The 26616-nt window shown below is 40.6% G+C and overlaps 1 protein-coding gene across 2 annotated transcripts in view; it reads right to left on the bottom strand.

The window, feature by feature from the left end:
* Window positions 1-26616, bottom strand: part of Pcsk5 (proprotein convertase subtilisin/kexin type 5) — a 409270-nt gene that overhangs the window by 167386 nt on the left and 215268 nt on the right. For both annotated transcript variants that reach the window (XM_057777813.1, XM_057777814.1), the window contains exon 10: window positions 10913-11016. In XM_057777813.1, coding sequence (XP_057633796.1) covers window positions 10913-11016 — 104 coding nt within the window. The remainder of the gene's footprint in view (window positions 1-10912; window positions 11017-26616) is intronic.

Here is a 26616-nt window from a genome sequence, read left to right as displayed (position 1 = left end):
TCAAGGCATAGCATCTCTTGTGGTGTAACCCTATAAAATGAAGTCTGTTGTAGCCATTACAGGGTTGTGTGATGGAAGTTTAAAGGCTTTGAAATGCCATGGGCTAGCAAGATGTGAACACGTGTAAAGAGACTGAATTAAGATTCGAAGGGAAACAGAAGTCTGGAACTGTTTATTTCACAGCAGATGTATCCACATGGATTCTGCAGTGTGATTGCCTGGCATGCTACTCCATCCTGCCAGCTAGCTGAAGTAGCCTTAGGAAGTCAGGCATAAAACTGGCAGAAGACTAATCTTCAGGATACCTTCGCGACTTGGGATCTGCTCTGTGTTAAAGACATATGCACCAATATCAATTTCTCTAATGCCAAAAAAAAAGATCAGCTATGGAATCATTTTGAAAAGAAACTCCGTAGGGCTCCTCTGCCTCTTGGTCATCTTCTGAACCCTGAATCAGTAAGAATACCCAGACACCTGTCATAGTGTGGACACAGCAAGTTACAGCTCTTAACCCTGATGGGCCACATGTAAGTGGTGCATGCAGCATGTGCCAGGGACACGGATCCCAGAGCAAACACAGGCACACAGGGACTTCAGCCATAGCATTTTCCTTCACTCGTCTTCCTTCCATACTTAGAGTTCTGAGTTTGATAGTTTGATCATCTGTAGAAAAGATGATCAGGCGGGAAGATCAGCTCGAGACAGCTTGATGCCATCACTAAAAGCCTCCAACAGAGCCCTTTATCTCCTTCTCCACCTTCTTGAGGCTGCTCATGGTGCCGTTTCTGAGGACTCTACCTAAGCAGGAATGTGGTTCTACTGGACCCCAAATGAAATAATTAGTATTTAAGTTAATGAAGTCTTGATTTCATTTTGGCAGTATAAAAGTGTAAATGTATACAAAACAGGGGGAGAATAGTAATAAATTGGAGATTTTTTCTTCAAATCGTGTTGAGAACTAGTGATAGAAGCAGTGGTGAACTAGCTCTAAGTTAGCAACAGTGGATTGATTACTCTATTGATGAGTAGGTTCTGAGAAAGTCAAGACAGAAGCAAAGGGAAGGCTAGTACGAGTGACATTACAGAGTGACATTATGAATACATAAATATTTCTCACTCTAATGGCTTGGGGAGTGGACTCCAGGCCAGGTTTCAGTTCCTACTCAACCACTCAGCCTGACTTCCTTTTGCATGTATACAACCTGCTTGACCAATAGGGAAGCCCTATCAAATATTCATAGGATATTTGTGATATTTATTTATGTCCTGTAATGTCAAGTGATATGTGCCTGGAACACGGTGAGTATTTTAGGCTTCTAGGGTACGTATCATTAGAGTGTGGGACAAACTTGGACACGAAGCCTGGGATCTGAAGGTAACTCAAAGGACAAAATGGAAACAAACAACTTCTAGACAAAACTGCTATATTAAGAAAGCAGGTACACTGCAGTCTATGAGGGTTTCAAAACATATGTGCACACACACACACACACGTATGAGTAGAATCCAGGGTCATTATAAACTCTAAATTTCTTATTAGTATATCTGCCTAGCAATTTTATACCAACTCTAGATGAGAATTGAAATGACCTATTTTCTTAAATATTTGCAAAAATCACACGATGAACCCAAAGGCTACATCTGTATGTTAAGAAAGAAATTCAGACAGCAGACGTTAAGCAACTTCTGAAGGCTATGCTTCAGAGCAGCGAGAACTAAAAAGACGTTGGCCAAAGGAAATCTGTGAGACTGTCTCGAAGCCCATTTTCTGGCCTGCCATTTTTATAAAAGCAATCTTTTTTCCATGTCCTTTACTGTGTGTGGGCTTATTAAAAATCCATTTCAAAAAATATCCTTTAAGAAACAACAAGCAAGCCTGGCAGAGATTGTTATATATCCCAAATCTGTGACTGTCCTCATCTTGAAGGACATTAACAGAAGACGACAGTTTGTTTTTTTTCCGAATGTCAGAAGTCTTGAGGTCAACAGTACATAACCACTTACTAAGATAATGGAAAACAGTCACTGCCAGGGAACTTGCCCATTTGCTATGTACATGTCATTGTGTAGGACATTTCATAGAACCAATGAATTCATACCAGTAACTCAGGAAATAAAAATGACATCAGATTAGTATCTTGAACCAGCTTGCTTTGAAGTCATTGCTATTACCCAACTCACTCTGGTGGCTCACAAATGTACTTCAAATCAAAAGAGAAGTCCCCACTTTATGATTAAAGTAGCTTTGCTCTCAGATTTCTTGAAATTGTTTTCCTTATCATATCACACCTGCCTTTTCATCACACTCCTGGCCCCTTTTCTTCCTTTGCCCGAGATGCAGCTTTCCCAAAGCTGTTTCTCCCAGTACAGTGCTGAGAAAACACAAACAGCAGGAAGCACTTGTGTGATCTAACAAGTCAAGGCGCCATTTATGATAAGCTTTGGTTTTTAGAATTCTTGCGATCTTAAAGCTCTCAGAATCTCCTTCCTTGTCATCATATTTATTTACGCTTCTGATTCATGGGGTTGAATTAACTCATCAGCACCATTAGGTTTTTTTTTTCTCTTAAACACTTTGGAGTCTGTTTACCATGTCTCAATATCCAAGAAATCACATGTAAAGCAGAAAGCACGAACAAGGAGGTTAATCATTTATCTAGAATCATCAACCCAAAGTCGTTGAAAATATAAAATGAAAACAAGATCTCAGATGGGAGATAGCAGCAAAAAACAATGAGAAGATCAGGATATAGGAGTTCTGTAGCTATAAAGTAGTGGGGACGGGGCTGGCAGGATAGCTCAGTGGGTAACAAGGATTTCCTCCAAGCCTGACCACCTGACTTCAATCCCCACTTGACTTCATCCCTGGAACCCACATGGTGGAAAGAACAGGCTTCGCAAGCTGTTTTCTGACCTCTACACATGTGTTGTAGAAGATGCATGTCCGTGTGCATGTGTACTTACACAGACACATCCAATAAAAAAGGACAGAGGCTAATATGGGAAGGTGATAATGGGGACAATTAGATACAGATCACTCACTCTTCTAAGAACATTGATTCATGTCCATCAGTTTCTACAAGCCCAGTTTTTAACTCCAAAGACATGAGCAGACTATCAACTGAATATGTTGTATTAGAATAATGAACAACACATAGAAGATAAGTAATTTTACTTAAGTAATAGCCTATGAGGGAAGAACTGTACCAAATTCTCCTTTGTCTTTCTTTTTAAAGACAGAGTTCCATTATATAGTCCAGGCTGGTAGAATTCATGATCTTTTAGTTTCAGCCTCCGACAGTGTATATTATCAGGCTTCAGTGCTAAATTCTTTAAATGCTACCACTTTTCTTACTTTTCCCTTTGCTTGCTTCATTGTATTGATAGACAAGTCTTGTATATGTTATTTGTTTCACCTGAAATGGCCTACAGCTTGTTGGTCATTTGGTTCCACCCCTGCCTCCCGTTTAGGGGTTCAGTTAAAATAAGAGGTTGGTTAATGATTAAAAAAAATGGCTATGAAGACTTGTCCATATCAGTTTTTCTCATAATGCGTCCAAACTTCACACAAGAAAAGTCGTCCATGGAAAAGTGAAGGAGAATAGAAATTGGTGGCATTCACAAGTTTACAATTTAGTCGTTCAAAGAAATGGCCTCATGGCATAGTTAATGGAATAAAGGTATCTGAAAATGTCAGAGATAGGGAGGAAGCCACACTCAACTAAGCCATACTCAGCTAATCTTATTGACATAGAATCTTCAAGACCATGTCACCTCCAGTGACAGAGGCCAGGCAGATCAATGGCTGTTCTGTGTGGTTGCAGTACGGAGAAAAATGAAGGCGTACAAGAAGTTTTAGTGCATCAGTAGCTGTCTAGATCTTTCTGGGGTGATGGAGTTATCTCTGTCAAAACACATCAGCGGGACATGTAAAACAGAAACTTCACTACATGTAAGTTTATCTCAGTAAAGTGGGTAAGAATGTATGAAGATGACCACATATTCTAATTTGTTTATAAACTGAGGGTCAATCCCAGGTTGTCTGTCTGAGTGGTATATGCTTTGAAACCACCATGAATAATGAGTTTCTTGTTTGGGATAAAAAGGAAACCTCAATTAAGGACTGCTGAACTTCAAAACAGTCTCTCGATGGCATGTATGAATGTGTTCTGATAGGACCATGTCTTGGCTTCAATTCTTTCCATCTTATTTTGGAACTGGATTCAGAATCAGTGCTTCAAGGAATCCATTTCATTATTTTCTAGCCCTCATGCATTTTAGACCAGAGCAGGATTCCACTGATAACGACTCTCAAATCTTGGGGATCAAAACCTGACGGCTTTTATTCTAGCCTAAGATCAACCGTCACAACAAAACATCATGATCTACTGCTCTTAAGGAGAGCCAAACACCTGTGCTGAAAGAAGAGTTGAAAATGACCAGAGACATCAGTTCATCCTCTCTTGAAGTAGTAATTTAGTTTCTTCAAGGAATGACGCGAAGATGTAACTCTCTGAAGCGTAGAAGCTTCTGCACATTGCCTAACCAAGATTTCTGCTTACAATTTTATGTGGCATATTAATAGCTAAAGAGTCAGAAAGTTTTTTAAATTTCTTTTCAGATTCTTATCGCTTCTTATTTATATAGGTGCAACTAATTAGAACTTGTGAGATTTAACAGACTGAATTCAAAGTGACATCTAAACATTACAATATGAAAATTAAGTAGAGTTGTGTTGTTATTGATATAGGATTATGGGATAAAAAGTTTAAAGATACATTAGTTTTCTAGCCTGTTTGAGGTCAGTTAGCTAATTTCAACCCCTAAACACTCTCATTGACAGCATATTTATGTGTCTTTATCTTTATTCCAGGGGACAGAGATAGTACAGAAATAGAGTCTTAGGACTCTATGTTTGCCACTTTCTATTTTCGATCACTTTTTATTTGGTTCAGCCTTTTCATTATGTTTATTATTTGCTCCTATATTCTGCAAAAGCCAAGGTACAAATCCTGCAGTTGTTTCTTCAAGGACCATAGACAATGCCATTTAGTTATTAAGAGTGTAACAAAACCTAGAAAACCCTCCTATAACTCTCTCCAAATAACCAATTCATCTGGCATAGAGTTAACAGGCAAACTAAGTAACCATAATTTTAATTCTGCTTTATAGAGACAGAGAGGAGGAGAGGGAGAAAGAACCAGAGTGTGGGGAGGGGAGAAGTGCACATGTGGGTCATCCAGGATTGGAACCCACGCTCTTACACATCTTAGGCAGGCTCTCTACCACAGAGTTACATTCAAAGTCCCGAAGGTGGGTTTTAAGTACAAAAGTGTGTGTGTTTGAAACCCACAAGAACACAAAACTGAAGCAAAGCATGGCTGACGGAAGCCGGACCAATGTAACGCTACCACTCAGTGGATGATCAACATGGAGAAGACGTCTCTTTAGTCTCCGACAATGTTTTGTAACCTTCACACATTCAGTAGTTAGCTATTCCCAAAAGGAAAAAGAACAATTTAGTGACAAGAATTTAGATTAAGTACCTGCTTAATCGAAACTCAGCTAAGCAGGGTTTCCTGTCAGGGACTTAGTGCTACCACCTAGATGTCTAGTTAAATCATCAGCCAGATCAAAAAATAAAGGCCAGACCCTCCACCCTCTGCAGTGTGTGTGCCACATCATTCTGTGGACGAGCTAAAAGATAAAGTCCACATACACCATAGTCAATAAATACAAGGACTTGGAATCAATAAATATGAGAAGAATGTAACTTCAATGAACACAACGCTAGAAAGCACAGAACAAAGGAAACAATCAAGTGGTATCTTCAGCAAGCAGATTCATCAGTGGGATGATACGTATCTACTCACGTTCCAGTAATAGTCATTTACTTCTGCAAATGGGTCCTAACTAGACTCCCACATTTGACTCTAGCCCCATTGTTCACACTGGTCAGAGGAATAGCAAGCCATTTTGAAATTTCTTCAAAAACATAAAAGCATTGTGCATCCAAACATTATGGAGAATAAATCACATTTCAACAGTTAATCTACAAGCAAGTAGTAGAGATGTATTATTATTTAAACAGTGAAACAATAAAATAAATGGAGTTTTACCCTTTCAAGTGACAACACATTAGAAATCACTTCATACTCTCAAAACAAAAATAAACCAAATCCAAACTTTTCATTTGGATTTAACACATGGCATGCTTAATGGATTCAGTACTTCTAATTCTTTTTAATAAGCATTACAAACTGAAAGACAAGTAGTTGCTAAAAATATATTGTAGTATCTTAAAACTACCATTCCCTACCAATGGAAATACAATGGTGGCAATTAAAAGTAAAAAAAATGATTAAAAGTTAAGATCTGAGAAACTAAGAAGTCATGTTAGATTGTCAATTTTTTTTTCCATTGTGGGTAACCAGTTAGAAATAAAAAAAAAAAAATCTAGTGGTTTAGTTGTGGTCCAGGAAAGAGTCAGCGGGGACAGAGGGATTTCAGCAACATGCTGGGAGAAAAACAGAGACTTACATAGTCTGGGAGGGCAGTGAAATGGAGGGCGTGGCAACCTCGCTCACTTAGTGGTCATTTTTTGAGTTTCAATGACATTTTTTTTCATTCTTTCGCCTAGTAAAGATGACAGAAGGTCCTAATTTATTATCTGAAATCTACTTCTGTTCCTAGATAGAAGAGAGTTTAACTGTACACAGTCATATCATCCAAATACAAATACTTTGATTCAAAGAGATGTTCATGCATTCCATAGACTCACAACTACACACCCTCAAGAGCATAGCTCAGGATTCGGAGAGAAGAATCAGCGGCACAGCCTGGGCACTGCAAGAGGCTTGGCTGGTTCTGGTTCCCTCAGGGGAGTGGAGGAGAGGAGAGCCCAAGACAAGCGGTCATTTTCCCCAAAGATGCTCTGATCTCCAGATTATAGAAAAATCTCTGGATGAACATCTTGGGCAGCCTTTTGGGTGACAATGCTAGAAGATTCTGTCAAAATACACATCAGACCCATGGCAGGTGCTCTAGCCCTTAGCTGTTTCCTGCTGTGGCCAAGTACAGAGCTATCAATACTCTGTCTAGTGTGACCTGGGGGGGATTGTCAGGAGTTAGAACGAGATTAAAAGTAGGGCCATGTCAGTCAGGCATGGAGATACATGCCTATAATTCCAGTATCCAGGAAGGAGAAACAGGAAGATTGCCAAAAGTTCAAGGCCACTTTGGCCTACATAGTGAGCTCGAGGCCAGTCCAGTCTACATAGGTGTGACAACTTATCTTCCAAAACCAAAAGACCCATATCGACTTCGGTGCCTATAAATTGTGCTAGCCCATGGTGCCCGACATTCCCTACTCCTGTCTGGCTGGAGAACTGAAAGTGCTCAGAGCATCCTTAGGAACCGACCAGTGAAGAGACATGTTGAATTCTGTCAGAAGAACCACCCGGGTGGAGGAAGCTCTTTTTTTTAATAACTCACCGGTGTACTTAAGGGCACATGGGTTGTGGATTTAAAAGAGTGGGAATGAAACAGAAGAGACTTAAGAGATGGGATGTGGGGGCACTAATCCTGATAAAATGCCATCCCCTTAATGCTGAAGTCATCTTCTGGCTTGGGGAATGTTGCTCAGCAACGGGATACTAGAGTTTGCATTTCAGTTCTTCAATGACAGAATCCCACATCTGCTCTAAGAATGACTTTCCATTTACTCACACATTCTCAGGTGGAGTCTTTCATGGGTGTGTGATAAGTCACAGCATTCTTTTCAAGTAACTACTGGGGAAGGCACATAGTCCAAAGGTACCTAAAAACTGACTAGAATTATTCACAAGATGGACTGGACAAATAGATATTTAGTAAGTTTATATAGGAGTGCATTCATTTCCTTATATACATTCTGTAAAACTAGCCTGCTGGAAGAGATATTTTAATTATGTTCAGGTTATTATTACTTCTGTTGTTACTATCATTAAGCAGCAGGACAGAAGTCTGTTAGTTCAATTAAAATCATTAAAAGTCAAGTTAGCATCAGCAGCCAGTCCAGTCTACATAGGTGTGACAACTTGGCTACTGTCTTTGGGGTTTCCCACACAGTGAGCTGATCTCACTACAGGGACATATGCAGGCTGCAGCTGTAGGAGCTGGGATATTGGCTTTTATCGGGGTAAATATAACATCTTCTTATATCCAAAGCATGGCTTCTGCTTTCCTCAATGAGAAAGGGAAATTCTGATATGGATACTGACATCCCCATTCCAGCGGTGACCACTAAACAATCTGTGAAACTGCTCTCTCTCTCTCTCTCTCTCTCTCTCTCTCTCTCTCTCTCTCTCTCTCTCTCTCTCTCCTTTTTAATTTCCTCCTTTCTTGTATGTGTATGTGTGTGTCTGTTTGTGTGTCCTGGAACTCACTATGTAGACCAAGCTCAAACTTGGAGATCCATCTGTCTCTGCTGCCCAAGTGGTGGAATTTAAGGCATGTGCCACTATGTCCAGCTCATCTAGAAGTTTCCAAATTCATTTCATGTACATGTTTATGCAGTGTTAAGACAGAGGGGTGGGTGGGGCAGCACCACAGTCAAGGGTTCCGCCACAGGCAGTGTGGCTCTTTCTTGTCTAAGGGGAAAAGTCGGTCCCCGCAAAGCAAGGCCTCTACTGCTGGCGGATCTGATTTAAACCATGAATTCTTGCCGAGCTATCACTGCACAAATCTCCTTAAATATCAGCTCTTTTTATTCTTTGAGTTTATGTCTCATAAAAAGTCAGTTAATTTTTCTCTGCCTTGGTGACCTGCATTCCTTCGTTTCCTGTGCAAGTTGCTCCTGCTAGCCTCGGCCCTAGTCCCTTTTTCTCGACGGGACACTTGGGAAGGGATAGTAATGTTTAGAATAAGAAAGAAAATAACGTTGAAAGAATTCATCTTATTATGATCATGTTTAGATGAAATATGGGGCTTGCCATCAATAAAATTACAAAACAATTCCTCTGGGAGCCCAGACCATTCCGAGTAATTCATCTATGAAAAAACGAACTTTAATTGTTACCCTTGGCAGCTGTCTAAGGGAAGAGTGAAATATTATACTAAATATTGCCACGTGCAATAGTAAAATACAATTTCCTCCTCGCCAGAAGCTGTACAGTCCCTTGAAATCCACGGTTGGGTCTGCTGATTTAGTTTAAATCCCCTGTTTTCCCCTCTCCAAAACCAACAGAGGTTTTCCAACGAGCTGTGTGCTTTATTGGAACCATTTGCTCCTCTTAGGTTGCCAAAAAGGAGTAAGTAAAACTAGGAAGTTTATTTAGATTAAAGTTGATTCTCCAGCTTCATTGAGGTCAACATGCTTTGTCTGTGAGGCCCTTCTGCTAGGAAGGCCACTCCAGCCAAGGTTACATGCTGGTCTCTTTCCCCCCAGTATAGCTCATGGGCTTATCTTGTAGGATTTAGGAGCAGGCTGACGCTAATCAATGTGAAATATACATGTGGCAATTTACATTCTGGTTTTTATTTTTTATTTATTTTAAGAACTGAACTTTCAAATAATTTCCATATTGCCCATACAATTGCAAGTTTGAGATAGGGGCATCTTCACATGGGCTTCCCAGTTGTGCAACAACTATAGGCATTTAATAGTCCTTGAGGCTTAGCAGCACACTGACTTGCTGCTCATGACAGCCAAGGGAAGCACCACACTTCAAGAGCAGAGGGTTACTCTTTTTCTACGTATGAGGTGAATTATGCAAAAACATTAAGTAACTGGTCCTAAATGCTCAATACATGACAGATTCATAAGTCCTGGTTAAAGATGAGTTTACCACGAGCTATCTGCAAAGAATTTTAAAAGGACATACATTTTGGCATAAATATCTAAGTATACTGGACAGAGTTCCCTAAGGGAATATTAAGCTCCTACGCATGATAACATGTAGACATTACTCAGATGATATGTTTAAATGTGGAACAATTAGGGACCTTCAAATGAACAGTTTCCTCAGCATTACTCATCGTGTTTCCAGTGGTCCGAGGGAGAACCGCCACTGATAACATAGTCCCTACACTGCAGAATATGGTTTTCCCCAAAAAGAGATACGTCATGATCTCAAACTATTTGGGAAAAATTTTGGGACTATAGCTGTCATATAAAGTAATTATTGTTATAACTCCATAGATTAAAGTTCAGGTCATTTGCAACTTGAGTAAACACACTAATCTTTAGAAATGCTTTATGTAATTACTTTCTATTTATTATGATATATATATATATTATCCACAATAATAAAGATGATGGCTACTGTTAAGAAGAGCACTAGAGGGATCTATAACTTGTCCAGCTGTGGGAAAAACACTCTGTGTTTGTTCTGTGTCTTGTGCAGCTTCAAGAGACTGCACAATAGGAAGTTTCATCTGCACGTTGGGTTTATTCATAAAAATATGCTTGCTTTTCTGCTTCCGGAAGTCTTCAAGCTAGTAAAAATAATATGGTACAGAATGCATGGCCTGATTGCTAGACCACAGTGAGAAATGTGTGTCAGTTATTACACATAAAGAAGTAAAGATGGAGAATTTGAAAACACACAGTTTTAAAAACACCAGTCAGAGAATCAACGACAGCAAATACTAAGGCAGTTAGGGGTCCCATAGGCCAGTTATACTTGGGGGTTGGCTGAATCTTTAAACACTTGACCTATGGCGTGGGAAGTGCAGGAAATCTGCCATGTGTGTATACTGCTAATAAAAAAAGTCAATCTGCTTTTTATGTTCTAGAAGACCAAAGGGCTCTTCATGTGTGAGCACAAAATTTAAAGATTTGTTTGAAGGGTTCCATTTCCTACTCTCCGTTTAAAATTGGGGAAAAATTAAAAATATTTTGCCTGTGACAGAATATGAAAGAAGTTCTCACCCTTAAAACCAGCAGCATTGGTTTTCCAGTCATTAGCGTTCAAATGTCCCGCACGGGAAGTCCTGACAATAACATGCTGTACGTCTCTCCAGGTCAGAAACGGACTGGGGAAAGACAAGGTAAGAATCATTGTACCAAAAAAAAAAAAAGATGGGGGAAGCAGAGAGTCACAAGCAAATTCAAAAAGCAAAATCAAAATGGCAAAGTACTAAAAACGGGACAGAGACTTGGGTTTGGGATCATCCAATGCCGAATGCCACTCCTGCTCTCAGTGTGGAGACATGATGTCAGTCTGTGGGTGGCAGAAAATGTAACTGTATGAAGAAACACTATGCTCGGAGTCAGTACGTCAGTACAGCTCGGTGGTAAGACGGTGAGAGTTTCCACTTCCTCAACAAAATGGCTGCTCACTACAGAGCTCCTGTCCTCTGAGTGACAGTCTGCATCATCAGACACAGGGGAGTCAAAATAGAAGGCCCCGGAACATCCATCCTTTCACCACGTGATTAGGCAATCAATTTGAAGTTTACTAAAGATCAACATCCAACCTTCTGTATAAATATATGTGTGGAATCTGGGAAAATCTTAGCTGGAATTAAGTACACATTTGCGGTGTTGTCTAAGGGAAAGAATGTGGTTTGGCCTAAGAGTTGGGCTCTCCAGTGCCGAGGACAGGAGAGCCTTCTCACTTTATAATATGCCGTTGTTACATTAAGCAACCAGCTCACGGCCTTCAAGGCTGATAGCATGGAGGAGCACAAGGAAATGATCGAACAGGCCACACTTGCTTGAGAACTGAAGACCTAATGAAAGCAAACCCAAGGATAGTTTAACACAGTCTGGGCCTCGTTCAAAGAACACAGTGCACGAATAGGCACCAGACATGGAACGTGAGTACATTCTTCAGTCTTGAAGTCTGACCTGTGTTGATCTTTAAAAACATTCTATTGTTTACTCATTTATTTACTCTGTGATCTCACATGCTATAGGGTATGCGTGCATGGAAGGAGACTTTCAGGAATTGGTTCTCTTTCTATACTGTGGGTTCTGGGATCAAACTCAGGCCACAGGCTTAGAGGTGAATTATGGCAATAATTATCACAAGGCCTATGTAATCATTTTTGTTATTTTCCATCCTCCTCCTTCTTTTTAGAAGAATTTGTAGGATTCAGCGACTTGAAGAATATTAAGAACTCTGTGGACGTTAACTGACACCCCCCCCCCCCCCCGCACACACACACTCACATTCCCACGCAGAGGGAGAACGTGTCAACTGTGACTAATATTTAACGGGACAGCCACTGCTCTGCGTCAAGTTAATTTTGTCCCAGTCACAGCTACCTAGATTCAACTTGGTCAGTGCCCTCCTAGAAGTAGGTAGTCCGGCAATTAGACAGTAGCTCTTGCCCTTTCCATGTGAGATTAACCTCTGCAAAGAATTAATTTCCTAAGTTAGAATGCAGATACCACCAATCAGTTAAAGTCATGCTAACTACTCCACGTAATGCCTGGCATACAACAAACTCCAGGGAGAAGGAGATCGCTGGTCATTTTATTCAGGCAACCCACTGTTCTTATTTGGTACTTTGAATATCAAGGAATCAGGGAAAGAAAAGAACTACTAGCTGTCGATACCTTTTCCTCACGCTCTCAGACTGAAAATGAACCGAGAGTAAACCAAGAGTGAGCAGCGCCACGCCCATGTTTTTGGAGGCTGAGACCAGAACGAGGTTATGTTGGTGAAAGAGCTTGTGTCTAGAAAATCAGATCCTTGCTAGGGGGACTTTAAAACTGTAAGAATGATGGAGACAGAATTTTCATTCTGTTTGAATAGGACACTTGTTGGCAGCCATCTTAGACAGTGGTGAGGCATGAAACTCAAGAGAGGGAGAGGGGTAGATGATGTGATTTGGCCCTGTGCTGATGTGCACTGAGTTCACATAGTAACTCAGAGGACTTGGTGCAGTGCTGTCTGGGACACGCAGAAACACATTCTGAATGCCAGCCTCAACACAGGTGCTCTGCTCTGCCCGAGATACGATGCTCACAGTGTGTTTCCTTCTTGGTGTGCCTGCTTAGGAAGAGGGCAAAAGCCTCAACAAAGAAACCCAGTTTGGGCAGATATTCTAGGTGCTAACGTGTGTTTTTCATAGTGTTCCCGAACAAACGGGCATATTTTTATTTTTCTTCATGTGTAAACAAAATAACAACGAAAAGCACACAGGGTTTGATGACTGTATCTGTCTTAACCAACCTAGCAATTTAAAGGTAACACTAAGTTATCTTTACCATGCAGTTGGAACTTCCGTATCTTAAATATTACTCTTTAGGGAAACAGAAGTGAGTTTTCTATGTTCCCTTCAAGACTCAGAAAAATTCAGCATAGGATTCTGAACATTGGGAGACACATGTTTTCCTTTAGTTCACTAAGTGCTAAAATATAAAAGTCATCCAACATGGAACACTTATCATGTACCTGAAGCAGCTGTGTTCTGGCAGATGGAGGAAGTTTCCTGCGTTCAACTCAACCCGAAGAAATTGCTTGCATTACGTGCTTTCATTCTGAGTTACAAAACTACTTTCTGGAATATTTGTAATTAGGAAACCCAGCATCAGGAAATTGGAAAAGAACGAGGTAGCTGGGGAATTTTACTTTGAAAGTCGGTGATGCATGGAGCTGCCTGAATTTCAGCAAAATATACAAGAAAACAAGAGACATCAATGGATTTGGAGTAAGTGGCGTTTCTGCCCGTGGCACGCCAACTAATGAACCCAGGAAACAGTGAGAGCTTAGCCGAGGTAGACTTACTGTAGTCACTGAAAGTTCCCTAAGGGCCCATTATGCACATGCCTGATTTGCATCTTCATAGTCTCACTGGTGGTCACAGGGCTGATGCACAGGTGAAGACTGAGTCAGACTTTTCAAAGATTTGGTAAGAGAACATTCTGGTAACCATACACAGTGTAAGTACAGAGTAAAAGCTGAGTCCCCTTCCTAGGGAAAGCCATGTGCATGATAGTAACCCAGGATTCCTTGAAAATCATAGCCTTCCACAAATACCTTTGGTCTAGATTCCTCTGGCCTCAAAACCCAAACATTCTCATTCCCAAAGCAGACAGACTGAGTCTAACTGGAAAGAACTAAAACAGGGAGGGCAAATGTCGAGCTGACCTAAAGAGAGGGGATGACTCACGCTGAGCTTGCCAGTCACCTCCTTCTAAAAGCCACAGTGGCTACGTCCTGTGATCATCACCAGTTCTTCTTCAACGACAGACACGGGAAATAGCCACCTGGCATTGTCCAAAGCATTGAAGCATACCTGCCTTCCTGAGCAGCTCTGAAAAAGTCATGGTTCTCACTTAAGAAGTGTTTCCTCTTTGCTTGACCTTGCAATAACAAACAAGTAGAGAGTCCTGGCTAAGACCAACCAGTGCGTGTTATGTACACAGTATTGTCGTGTTATGTTAAGAACCATATGTAGGGACCAGTATCTTTACAGTTCTCCCCAAATACGAAGCTGAGAATCTACATTGCATATTCATGTAAGGGCATGGCGGTGGCAAAGGCAGAGCCAGAATCCAAAGGTCTGGCTTTTGCCCGCAGCACTTATACCGTCCATCAGTAGATAATGCGGCTTCCAGAACAGACCCATAGGCTGCTACAGGGATGGATATAATCTGGCATCTGCGGTTGTTCTTAGACGTACTGGATCAAGAAGTCAACATCTCCAGATACAGTTTCATGGTCATGTGACTTTTGTGTACATACTCTCTCAACTCAATTGGATTATTTTTGTCTACTATTAAAAAATTCTTAAAGCTGGGGTGGGGGGGGTGGGAGTGGCACACGCCTTTAATCCCGGAGGCAGAGGCAGGGGGATCTCTGTGAGTTCAAGGTCAGCCTGGTCTACAAGAGCTAGTTCCAGGACAGACTCCAAAGCTGCAGAGAAACCAAGTCTTGAACCCCACCACCCCCCCCAAAAAAAGAAAAAGAAAATTCTTGAATCTTAATTTTGTTTGTAAATTCTGAAAGATCTAACCTTTCCACATTTTATCAAAGATCAAAAGAAAAATATACTAGGAAATTCAAGTCTCTTAAATATAGCTCACATTTACATGCTATCATAACATTATTATGATTTTATAACATTATTGCTGTGAATTGGTCACCTCCCTTGCCGGGGTACCACTTTGACATGCTTCACAGTCTGGTTTGTTAAGATTCTCAGTGGACCAGCTTAATCTACCCCCAAGTACCACTGGTTTCAAGTCATTAAGGCAGGACAGTGACTCTATGGTCACCACAGGCTCGCACAATGTTCTTCTTCCCAGCAGTTCAAAGTTCTTTAATGAGCTCACTATGAGATTTAGAATAAGCAGGACATATCTCTAGAGAGTTAATTTTATGTAGTGCTTCTTATTAAGATTTTAAGTATAACTGCTAGCATTTATATTAGAAAAGAAAAAAAGTCACTTGCCAAGAATTCTTGAAAATAATTCTCAGACATGTGAGTGTTGGAAACAAGCCTGCATTTAGTGATCCTTATAAACAAGGTCCAAAATGAAGCCTGAGCAAATGGCTCACCTGCACTTTTTTTCAAGAAGAAAGGAGCCAGTTATTCCCTACAAAAGATCTACCACCACTACCATCCATCCATACATCCTAATCATAATCATATTTATAATCTTCATCCTTAGTTCATAGATAAGTGATAAAAGGGACATGATCCATCTCCACAGAAGAAATTTATCAACAAGAGAAAGCAAAACCAAAGAATGAGAGTAGCTAGCTTCCAACTTCTAACTTTCTGGAGTGAAAGTGATTCTCTCCAATTGAGATCAATGAACAATGGCAGGGCCCAGCAATCATCCAACTAGCTCAGTAATTAAATAAAGCCAACCCAAGTGCACCCAGGTTCCTTTCATTAGTGTGCTTAAAACAGAAGTGGGAACAAGTAGCCAGGAAATTAATGTCATTGCACCCATATTTAGGAAATCGATAACCGTGAGAATGGGTTTATTTGAGCCACATTATGAAAGATGAGGAAATACGTGTTTAAAGCCTTCTACAAAGGGTAAGAGCATTACTCTGACCACAGCCACTGCATACCAATGATGCAGAAGACACAGTAAAAGGAACCAACAGTCCTGTCATGACCCAGAAAGGGTGCCAGGCCCTCTACCCCCTAAAAGGGTACATTTGTTTTGTGTTTAACTTTAATTCAGAAGTCTTAGCCCTACAAGAAGAGCACACTGGTGTGCACTTGTAATCCCAGCACTGATGAGGCAAATCAGGAAGATTATTGTGGCTCTTCAGTGAGTCAGCTTAATCCACTCGAGAAGTCCAAGGCTAGTTTGGGACCCTGTCTCACACAAAAGGGAGGCTGAGTGGCTAAGAAGTGAAACCTGAGGCTGACCTCTGGCTTTCACACACACACACAAATGTGCTCACTTGAACACACACGTACACACATGTACACACACACTCATATGCACACACATTTAAAAAGTTTTAGCTCTAAAATCAAGTTGTAGTGTAGAAAAGAATGATGTCAACATTTAGAACCATGATTTGTATTGGAATCCCCTGTTGAGCTGTATGATCCATTTATACCTGAACAAAACTAGAAAAGATGAAAGGCACACTAGCTCACAAGCACCAAGGCAAGTTTCTGTTTCTCTCAGTAATGAAATCATTCCCATGCTCTATAAATCTAGTTTAACCAAAGGTAAAGAAACCTGGCTTCAAAGCACATGCAAGAAGATGACCTCTGCCACAAGGTGGAAATTTTTCTCATGGGCCCCAAGTCAACCTTCACCCCCATAAATCCTACTTCATCAATGAGTTTATCTGTTATTGTACCCAAAAGACCAATTATGTTTCCTATAGCCCCTACACACAAACAACTGTTATATTTTGCATGCTCAACAGTCACTTCTTCCTTGACATACTTTGCTGAATAAACTATTGTAACAATTAAACCTGGAGATGGCAAGGAACAGTAACTGGAAACAGTATTCACGGCCGAGAAGTCATGATGCTGGGGTTTCCATTGATGCCTTCACATCCTTAACCAGAGTACTCCAAAGTACGAAGGCATCTCTGTTCAACCCATGACCCCAAATCTTGATCTGCCTCTCATCTTTATCATCAAGTTTTAGAATACACGGAGAGAGGAAGTATGTGACGCTATAACCATGTCCTTACTAAACTGATCCCTATGAGCCTATTTAAAGTTCTTGGTCATCTTCTGTCTTCAGGCATGGCATGAATAAACACACCATTCGAGGCTCATTGACTCAGGCCTGCAGAATACATCCACACATCTATCCTTTTAATTTCTTATCCCAAATTGCTCTAAAAAATAATAAGCATAGTCTTCCAAGTAAATGAGGGTGGGAGAAATTGTTCCCTCTGCTTTAATGCGGAGACAGAACCATTTATTCAGCAATGCAGCTGCAAGAATTGGAATAATGAATATAATAAAGGGCCTGGGAAACAAGATCCTCAAAGCAACAGTCAGCCATGACTCTTGGAGTATCTGACAAACTCAAAAGGATTAAATATTAGGATGGTGCTGCAGGTACCTTTACTCATAAAGTCAACTGTCAGGTTCAAAGGCTTTTGGTATTTTCTCCAGAATTCAGAGATTTGCAGTGCTTTTAACCTAGTTATGTGCTTCTTAATAATTACTGGAAGTGCCAAGATGGAACCCCAGCCTCTGTACATGCTAGGCCAGGGCTCTGCCTCTAATTTACACACCAGCCTGTAATGTGGGGTTCTGCTCTGTATGCTATTTTCTCTGTATGCTAAATTCTAGAGTTTACCACAGCTTCTTGGTAACCACATTTTTTTTTCTTTTTTGCATGGGCTGTTTACTGACGGCAAGCAGGGGTGCCACAGCTCCTTTAAGAGAGGTCTTCCTGACTCAGCATTGGCAGTGAAGGCTTCACAGCTTCTTTAGGGGAGGGCTTCCTGGTTTGTGCTAGCTGCATGAACAGCTCTGGCTCTTTCAGGAGGCCAAGCACTTAAATGAGGTCTGTGAATAGTGTTACAAATTGCTTAATAGTGACATAGACCCACTGAGACCCTAGAGCTGGGGCAGTGTGTATGGCTCTTAGAGGCAGTGAACATGTCTTTGCCATATTGGATTGGGTGGAGGCAACAGGCAGGGTTGCAGATTTGGTCCTAGTCAGGCCTGCTTAGCATTTAAAAAAAAGCGCTCCTGGTAAAAAAACAATTACAGATATGCAATAAAGACAAATTCAGATAAAAAAGACCTCTGAAGGGTCACAGTGTTGAATAAATGTACGTAGGCTTGGGAGAGAGAGGAAAAAAGGGTATAGACAGTTATAAACATGTAGTGTTTTCAAAGAGACAGAGTACAGGCAGTCAAAGATTAAAGGAGTAAAAAAAAGTCATATAAAGATAGAAAATACACAGAAAGTATGGATTATCTATATTATTGTGTTTTATTTGAACTTTTTGACTGTGAATCATTGTACGTGCTGCTAAGCTAAACCAACATATACATTTTAAAGGTATCTTGACTTCAAAATTGAATCTAAGGATATTTTGCTTTTGAAAAGAGGTTCTGATTTTGTCTCCACAGAGGATGAGAACCTGTGGATTCCTTCTTGGCTAATATGGTTAGATCAAAGAAAACCCCCTGAAGCGATGGCCTAGGTGGTCCAACATCCACAACAGCTTCAGGACTGAAGGCTGAGATGGGCACATGACCTATAAAAGATTTGATTGACAGTGCCCCCAATCAGCAGGAAGTAGTCTAGAGAACAATTCCCAAATTCCCTAAATGATTGTTTATAAATGTTTGTTTACAGTTAAAGGGGGATATGATATAGAGATGAATACTTTGCATTGGTGTAAATCTTGATTTATTGATACTAATTTAAGGTTAATTTTGTTATCTGTATTTCTGCTCTTGTTTAAGGCACTGTGTTTGTGCAGTTCATTTAAAAATAATGTATAGTTAAGAAATACAGGTTAATAGATAGGCATCTATAATAGTCAAGCTTGTAGTGATGTTAGTTAGGTTTTCTAAATGTACAGAGATATATTTTAGATGAATAGGTATTCTTCAATCCTTCAATGACTAACAAAATATGACATTTAAAATGTTTTAAGAACTTAGGACTTTTCATGACAATAGACACATCTGCTCCTGGCAGCACCAATTACTTCAAGAGGATGATGGGCATTGAAGAGGCTCCTTATGGACTTGGTTAGACATTTAGGCAAGAAAATGCTCTTGTCTGGATTGCTCAATGGTATTTTATATGAACTGAAAAATGACTGTTGAACTTGCCTAAAGATGAGACAGTCCTTCAGGGTTCCTGTTTCATAAAAGAGTCTGCCAGACATTCTGCAGGACACAGAAGAAAGTGACTGACAAACTGCTAATATAGGTGAAACTGTCTTTGAAATTTCCTGCTTCATGGAAAAGTCTGCTGGATATTAGGGGACTGTAGGTTGAAGATGGATGTTACAATGTTACAGAAGAACTTTGGGTGACTGTCCAGGCAGTGAGATGACTCTGTCAATTCTAGAGTTTTGAAAGTTGCTTACAATGCACTTCCTGTTTACTTAGGTAGTATTATATCCTTCTGGAGTCTTTGATTGCATTGAAGAGCTATAGTTATCATTATAAAAGATAGATTATATATAAAAAAAACTTTAGACTCACAAAGATAGGAAAGATGATAGGGTATTTTCCTTAATTTGCCAAATATAAATGGACTAAATATTGTAACTATAATTCCTTCTTGGTAAATGTTTTTTTGTATGTAATCTTGCTATATTAAAGTTAAAACCTTCCTTTTTATTTAGACAGAAAAGGGAAGGTGATGTGGGATTTCCCTCTGTATGCTATGAATATGTTTCATTACCATTGGTTAATAAAGAATCTTCTTTGGGTCTATGGAAGGGCAGAATAGAGTAAGGTGGTACTTCTAAGCAGACAAAAGAGGAAAGAAGCCAGAGTCAGAGAGACATCATGTAGCCGCTAAAGGAGAGAGACACCAGCTGAAACCTTACCAGTAAACCACGAGCCTTGTGGTAAAATATAAAAGAAGAGGAATGGGTTAATTTAAAATGTAAGAGTTAGTTAATAATAAGCCTGAGCTAATAGGCCAATCAGTGTTTTAATTCATACAGTTTCCATGTAATTATTTTGGGTTTGGGCTACTGGGAATGAACAAACAGTCTCTGCCAACAAGCCTGCATTGTTACTGCTGTCATTCTCAATTACTTTACAAATATTTCTTCAATTTTTTCCTGTTGCATATAAATGATTAAAATAATATTCTTTTCAGCTGGTGGGCTGGCTCAGTGGGTAAAGGTGCATGCCACCAAGACTAACAATTTGAGTGTGATCTCTGGTATCCACATGGTAAAAGGAGAGAACTGAGTCCTGAAGGGTGTTCTCTCATCTGCATACATGCATGAATACACACACACATGCACACACACACACACATACACGCATATATACACTGTGACACGCTTCCCTGAACTTCTCTACCCCCAAATAAATTCATGTAAAAATGAAAAACAAGCAATGCTTTTCTATATGCTCATTCTAGAAGCACATTTTCCATTAGATTTCTCAATATTCAATGTTAATTTTAAACTTGATTGAAAAATCAGTAAGCATTTTACGTTCAAGAATTTGAAGTAAATGTTATTATACATTTCAGAATGTATTATACATTTCCTGACTTATATCAATCTTTGGCAGTCTTTCCAATTATTGTAAATCAATGGAAACAAACACACAATTTAAATAAATTTACATTTACACTCATCCACAGGAACAAATTAATAAAGACTAATGGAAATCTATCATAAGATATCTGGTGGTATTATAAAGATGCTTATGCTGAAGTGATGGGAGAGACAATGGCTTTGCACCTTTTCTCCTGTTGCTTTCTTGTATTATATGCATTGGGATGCTGAAACTGCAGCTAGTGCTGCGGCTTCCTTAAGGAAGACAAAGAAGAAGCCATGCTTGTTGGTCTTGGTGGCTCTGCATTTCTGAACTGATACCTGGAATGAAGATTTGGTGTGTAAGCATCCCACGTCGCTCTTCTTTCTGAGAAGTTTTGCTATGTAGCTCGGGCTTGCCTCGCACTAACTGCAACCCTCCTGCCTCACATCTTGCAGATTAAAAGGGATCCACTGAGAACCAGAGTGAGCAGAGAGAGTACCACAGAATGAAGGTGTGATGTAACATCAGGAAGAGCAGGGACTGGGTTGGGGTTAATCTACACTGATGTGAGATGACAGAATGAACCTGTGGGTAACTGAGTGGAATTCAAACCAGAGAACTTCCTGAATGTTTTCCTAGGAAAGATGAAAAGGAAAATGAGGAGGTAGATTTGGGGGTGATAAAACAGAAATCCAACCTCAGAAGGCAGCTTAGCTCTCCTCTGATGACTGACTGCCTCCAGCAGGTGCTGTGCTGGGGGCTTCATTCATTCAATGTGTGTAAAATAACCCCCTGGGACAGAAAGCACTCTTGATTCCCTTCTACAGATAAGGACACTCAGCTTTTGAAGGGTTTCACACCTTTTCAAAGCCCAATAACTTCTAAGAACTAAAGCAGGGATTTGAAGGCAGGTACTGTCCTCTACAGCCCAGGCTTCCATGATCCCAGTGGGCTGTGTAGGTTACCAAAGTCAAATGTGACTGAGAAAAGCCAAGGAAGGCTGGAAAGGCCCAGTTAGTTCAGGAAGTCTTAAGAGTCAGTCCTAAAAATGTATAAACTTCATGATAAATTTAAAGACAAAATTCTGAATGATTTTATTAAGAAACAAAAAATAAGCCTAAGCAAAGCATGATCTGGCTTAAGATGTTCCTGGAAAAGTAGTTTTAGGAGAGAGTGAAGAACTCCTTCTACTGAAAGTAAGGAAGTCAAGAGTTTCAGACTAGGCTCGTTCCTCACTAGTGAGAGCAGAGAACACATAATATGCCCCGAGGACCTGCAGTAACCTGTCTAAACATGTGTACCCTGAGGATCTGTTCACACACATATACCCCAAGGATCTGCACTAACCTGTGTACACACATGTACCCTGAGGACCTGCACTAACCTGTGTATACACATGTACTAGAGGACCAGCACTAACCTGTGTACACACATGTACTTGAGGACCAGCACTAATCTATCCACACACATGTACCCTGAGGACCTGCACTAACCTGTGTACACACATGTACCCTGAGGATCTGCACTAACCTGTGTACACACATGTACCCTGAGGACCTGCACTAACCTGTGTACACACATGTACTCGAGGACCAGCACTAACCTGTGTACACACATGTACCCTGAGGACCTGCACTAACCTGTGTACACACATGTACCCTGAGGACCTGCACTAACCTGTGTACACACATGTACTCGAGGACCAGCACTAACCCGTGTACACACATGTACTTGAGGACCTGCACTAACCTGTGTAAACACATGTACCCTGAGGACCTGCACTAACCTGTGTACACACATGTACCCTGAGGACCTGCACTAACCTGTGTACACACATGTACCCTGAGGACCTGCACTAACCTGTCCACACACATGTACCCGAAGACCTACACTAAAACCTCTACACACATGTACTCTGAGAACTTAAAGAAACTACTCTAAAGCTAAATAAGAAAGTGAACCCAAAGAAAATCGTATAGTCATCCGCCTGGAGAGGGGAAGTAGACAAGATTGCAGGGAAAAAACTGGGAACTTGCGGGTGAGGTGGCATGGGGCAAAGGGGAAATGGGATGAGAAACATGAGAAGGGGAGGATGGGAGGAGCTCGGGGGATTGGGATGGTTGGGATATAGGAAGGGAGGATACGGGAGCAGCGAAGTATATATCCTAACTAAGGGACCCATCTTAGGGTTGGCAAGAGACTTGACTCTAGAGGGGTTCGCAGGTGTCCAGGGAGATGTCCCCAGCTGGTACCTTGGGCAACTGAGGAGAGGGAACCTGAAATGACCCTATCCTATACTGATGAATGTCTTACATATCACCTTAGAACCTTCATCTGGTGATGGATCGAGGTAGAGACAGAGACTCAATTTGGAGCAACGGTCTGAGCTCTTAAGGTCCAAATGAGGAGCAGAAGGAGGGAGAACATGAGCAAGGAAATCAGGACCACGAGGGATGCACCCATCCACTGTGACAGTGGATCTGATTTATTGGGAGCCCACCAAGGCCAGCTCGTCTGGGACTGAATAAGCATGGGTTGAAACTGGACTCTCTGAGCATGGCGGACAATGAAGGCTGATGAGAAGCCAAGGACAATGGCACTAGGCCAGAAATGGCTCCATAGGTAAAATGCTTACCATCGAATCTGATGACCTAAGTTCAATCCCAGGACCCACATAGTAGAGGGAGAAAACCAATTCCTATCTCTAGATGTCACAGATACCTCAATGTCTCCAGGTAAAGGAGCTGTTGATTCTACATGGCACTGCTGTGTAAGCCCTGTCAAGCATCACTCTGATCTGACATTTACACACGAATGACAGAATCAGTTTGTTCATCTCAACAAAAGCTGAACCTTCATCTAGCTATGGATGGAGATAGAGACAGAGACCCACACTGGAGCACCGGACTGAGCTCCCAAGGTCCTAATGAGGAGCAGAAGGAGGGAGAACATGAACAAGGAAGTCAGGACCACGAGGGGTGCACCCACCCACTGAGACAGTGGGGCCGATATATTGGGAGCTCACCAAGGCCAGCTGGACTGTGACTGAAAAAGCATGGGATAAAACCGGACTCTCTGAACATGGCGGACAATGAGAACTGACGAGAGGCCAAGGACAATGGCACGGGGTTTTGATCCTACTTCATGTTCTGGCTTTGTGGGAGCCTAGACAGTTTGGATGGCCACCTTCCTAGACCTGGATGGAGGGGGGAGGACCTTGGACTTTCCACAGGGCAGGGAACCCTGACTGCTCCTGGGACTGGAGAGGGAGGAGAAGAGGAGTGGGGGGAGGGGGAGAGGGGCGGGAGGAGGGGGAGGGAAATGGGAGGCGGGGAGGAGGCAGAAAAAATTTTTTTCAATAAAAATAAAAAAGAAACTACTCTAATGTCTCAAAGCTTATTTACCCATGAAGACCTATGTCAAAACTAAAACCTTGACGATATAATTATCCTTAGAGCACACCTGAGGGTAACCCGAAAGTAAACTGGTGGAGGCAGAGGACTCAATAACTGCTTCTGCAGATTTCCCGAGAAGAAAGGAAAATTATGACAGGAAATAAATAAACTAGAACGGCCTGTTACAGAAATGCAGATTCTAGTAAGAGAGACAGGAGGGAAAGTAGATGAGAGCAGCGAATGTACCCCAATTCCGTAAAACAGGAACTCAAGCAAATACTTCCCCTATTATAAAACACATTGGTTTTACATTATCAATTTTATAAACTACCTAAAATATGAAACCCCAAGTTCAAGAGTAGGCAAAATTTCCCCACCAAATGAATGACAGATAACATTATCTACAACAACATTGCAACTTAGGGGGAAACAAAAAATCGCTACTGAAATAACACACAAGTCAAACCTATCACAAAGACTGGTGCTGTCTAAAAGTTTGCTATTAGATATCATATGCATTTCTGCACCAAGATCATTAAATAAAAGACTGAGAAGATGAATTGGCCGAAGAAACCACAGTAGTGTTGAGAATGTAATCCATTTACCTCAGAAAAAGAAGATAGTGCCGGGCGGTGGTGGCACACGACTTTAATCCCAGCACTTGGGAGGCAGAGGCAGGTGGATCTCTGTGAGTTCGAGACCAGCCTGGTCTACAAGAGCTAGTTCCAGGACAGGCTCCAAAACCACAGAGAAACCCTGTCTCGAAAAACCAAAAAAAAAAAAAAAAAAAAAAAAAAAAAAGAAAAAGAAGAAGATAGTTTGAAAAAAGAAGAAAAAGAAAATAGTTTGTTTATATAAAAAGTATTAATAGGCTGAGGGGATGACTCAGTGAGTGAGAGCACTTGCACGCATGTACATACATATACGTGTGCGTGCACACACACACACACAACACAGGTAGAGAGGTGAGGAGGAAACGATGCAACTATATACCATCCCACTTTAAAAAAAGACATAAGTAAAACGTGCTAAAAGGAAATGGACAGTAAACTAAAGAAATAAACATTACATCAATATAAACAGAGATGAAGAAACCCATTACTCTAAGAAGCAATGCTAACAGATCTAGTGTGCATGAGAAACTATACCTAAATCTCAATAAATACTGAGCAAACACCTACGCTTCCTTCATAGTGAAACATTGATGAAGTAAAAGGTGGTCCATAACTACAATCAGGAACACACAAGGAAAGCAGAATGTCAACCGAAAGTGAAAAAGGTTAAAAATACCCAGAGAAAAACAACACGTACAAGAATGACTACAGAATGATTGACTGGTATGGTGGAGAAAAATATTATGATATTATGCTCCCATATCTTTTGAGCTTTCCATATATGTAAATTCACTTAATACTAGTGACAAATGTCACAAATTCCATGTGAAGAAACTGGAACTCAAGAAAGGAGTATATTCTACCTATTCAAGGCTGTCCAGGCAAACTGGAACTAGAATCTGCCTGGCTCTAAAACCTGAACCAGCAATGGCTTGTGCCTAACACTTTCTAATAAGAGCAGACATGAAAAATTCATCACATATGAAAAGAGATAAGTAATCTTGTCAGATAAAAATCAAAGTAAAGTATTCAGATATGACATATGACCTAAAGGAACAAGAGGTAGCTCTGTTAGAGATAAGCATAAAGACATAAATTACAGCAGCAAGCAAGCAAATATTTGCTTGTTCAAAAACTAATTCTACCCCCCAAATATAGAACTAAAGATAATTCCAGGACTTTATTATCCCAATATAAAAAGACTTAAATAATTCAGAGAGATATTCTTGAATGGGAAAACCAGATCTAGGACCTAGGAGATGTCTTAGTGTATAATCATGAGGATCTGAGTTCAGATCCCGGTACCTGCAGAGAAAATGTGGGCATGGCAGTGAGAGCCTATAATCCTAGTATTGGGAGGTGGAGACAGGAGGATCCTGAGGACTCACTGGTGAGTCACTATAGCTCCAGGATCAGTGAAAGACTGTCTCAGAAAATAAGGTGGAAAGTGAGGCAATAAGAAGCATGATGTTTTTAATTGATAAAACATTATTTTTGCTAAAAAGTTTGGTTTATAATATAATTATCAGAAGGGGGAGGTAAGATGTGACTAAGATCTGAAGGGAAAGTAACATGCAACTAAGTTAAAGATAAGCAAGTATGAAATATTTTCATGATAAAATGAATGTTAAGGACATTAAGAATATTTGAGTCCAGTATTTCTATACAGTATTCACAGTTATACCATCATTTAAGCCTAAAAACAGCTGCCAAAATAGCTTGTATAGGGAAGACACACATATATGTATTATGCAAACACATACATAAATATGCTTATATACCACCATACATGATAACATGACACATTTATTTTAAAGGATATGTCAGCACTCTGGTGATAATCATCTTGGTTTTTAAAATGGTTTATTGATAACAACACTGGAAGCCATGGCAGTACTCCTCTAGGCATCTGTCAGTGTTAAAGAAGATGCTAGTTTGCTCCCGACATAACAATGGCAAACTGGAAG

The sequence above is a fragment of the Chionomys nivalis genome, chromosome 8, assembly GCF_950005125.1.
Source record: "Chionomys nivalis chromosome 8, mChiNiv1.1, whole genome shotgun sequence".
Lineage (NCBI taxonomy): Eukaryota > Metazoa > Chordata > Mammalia > Rodentia > Cricetidae > Chionomys > Chionomys nivalis.
Note: the sequence above shows the minus strand (reverse complement) of the source record. Positions and strands in the feature narration are given on the sequence as shown.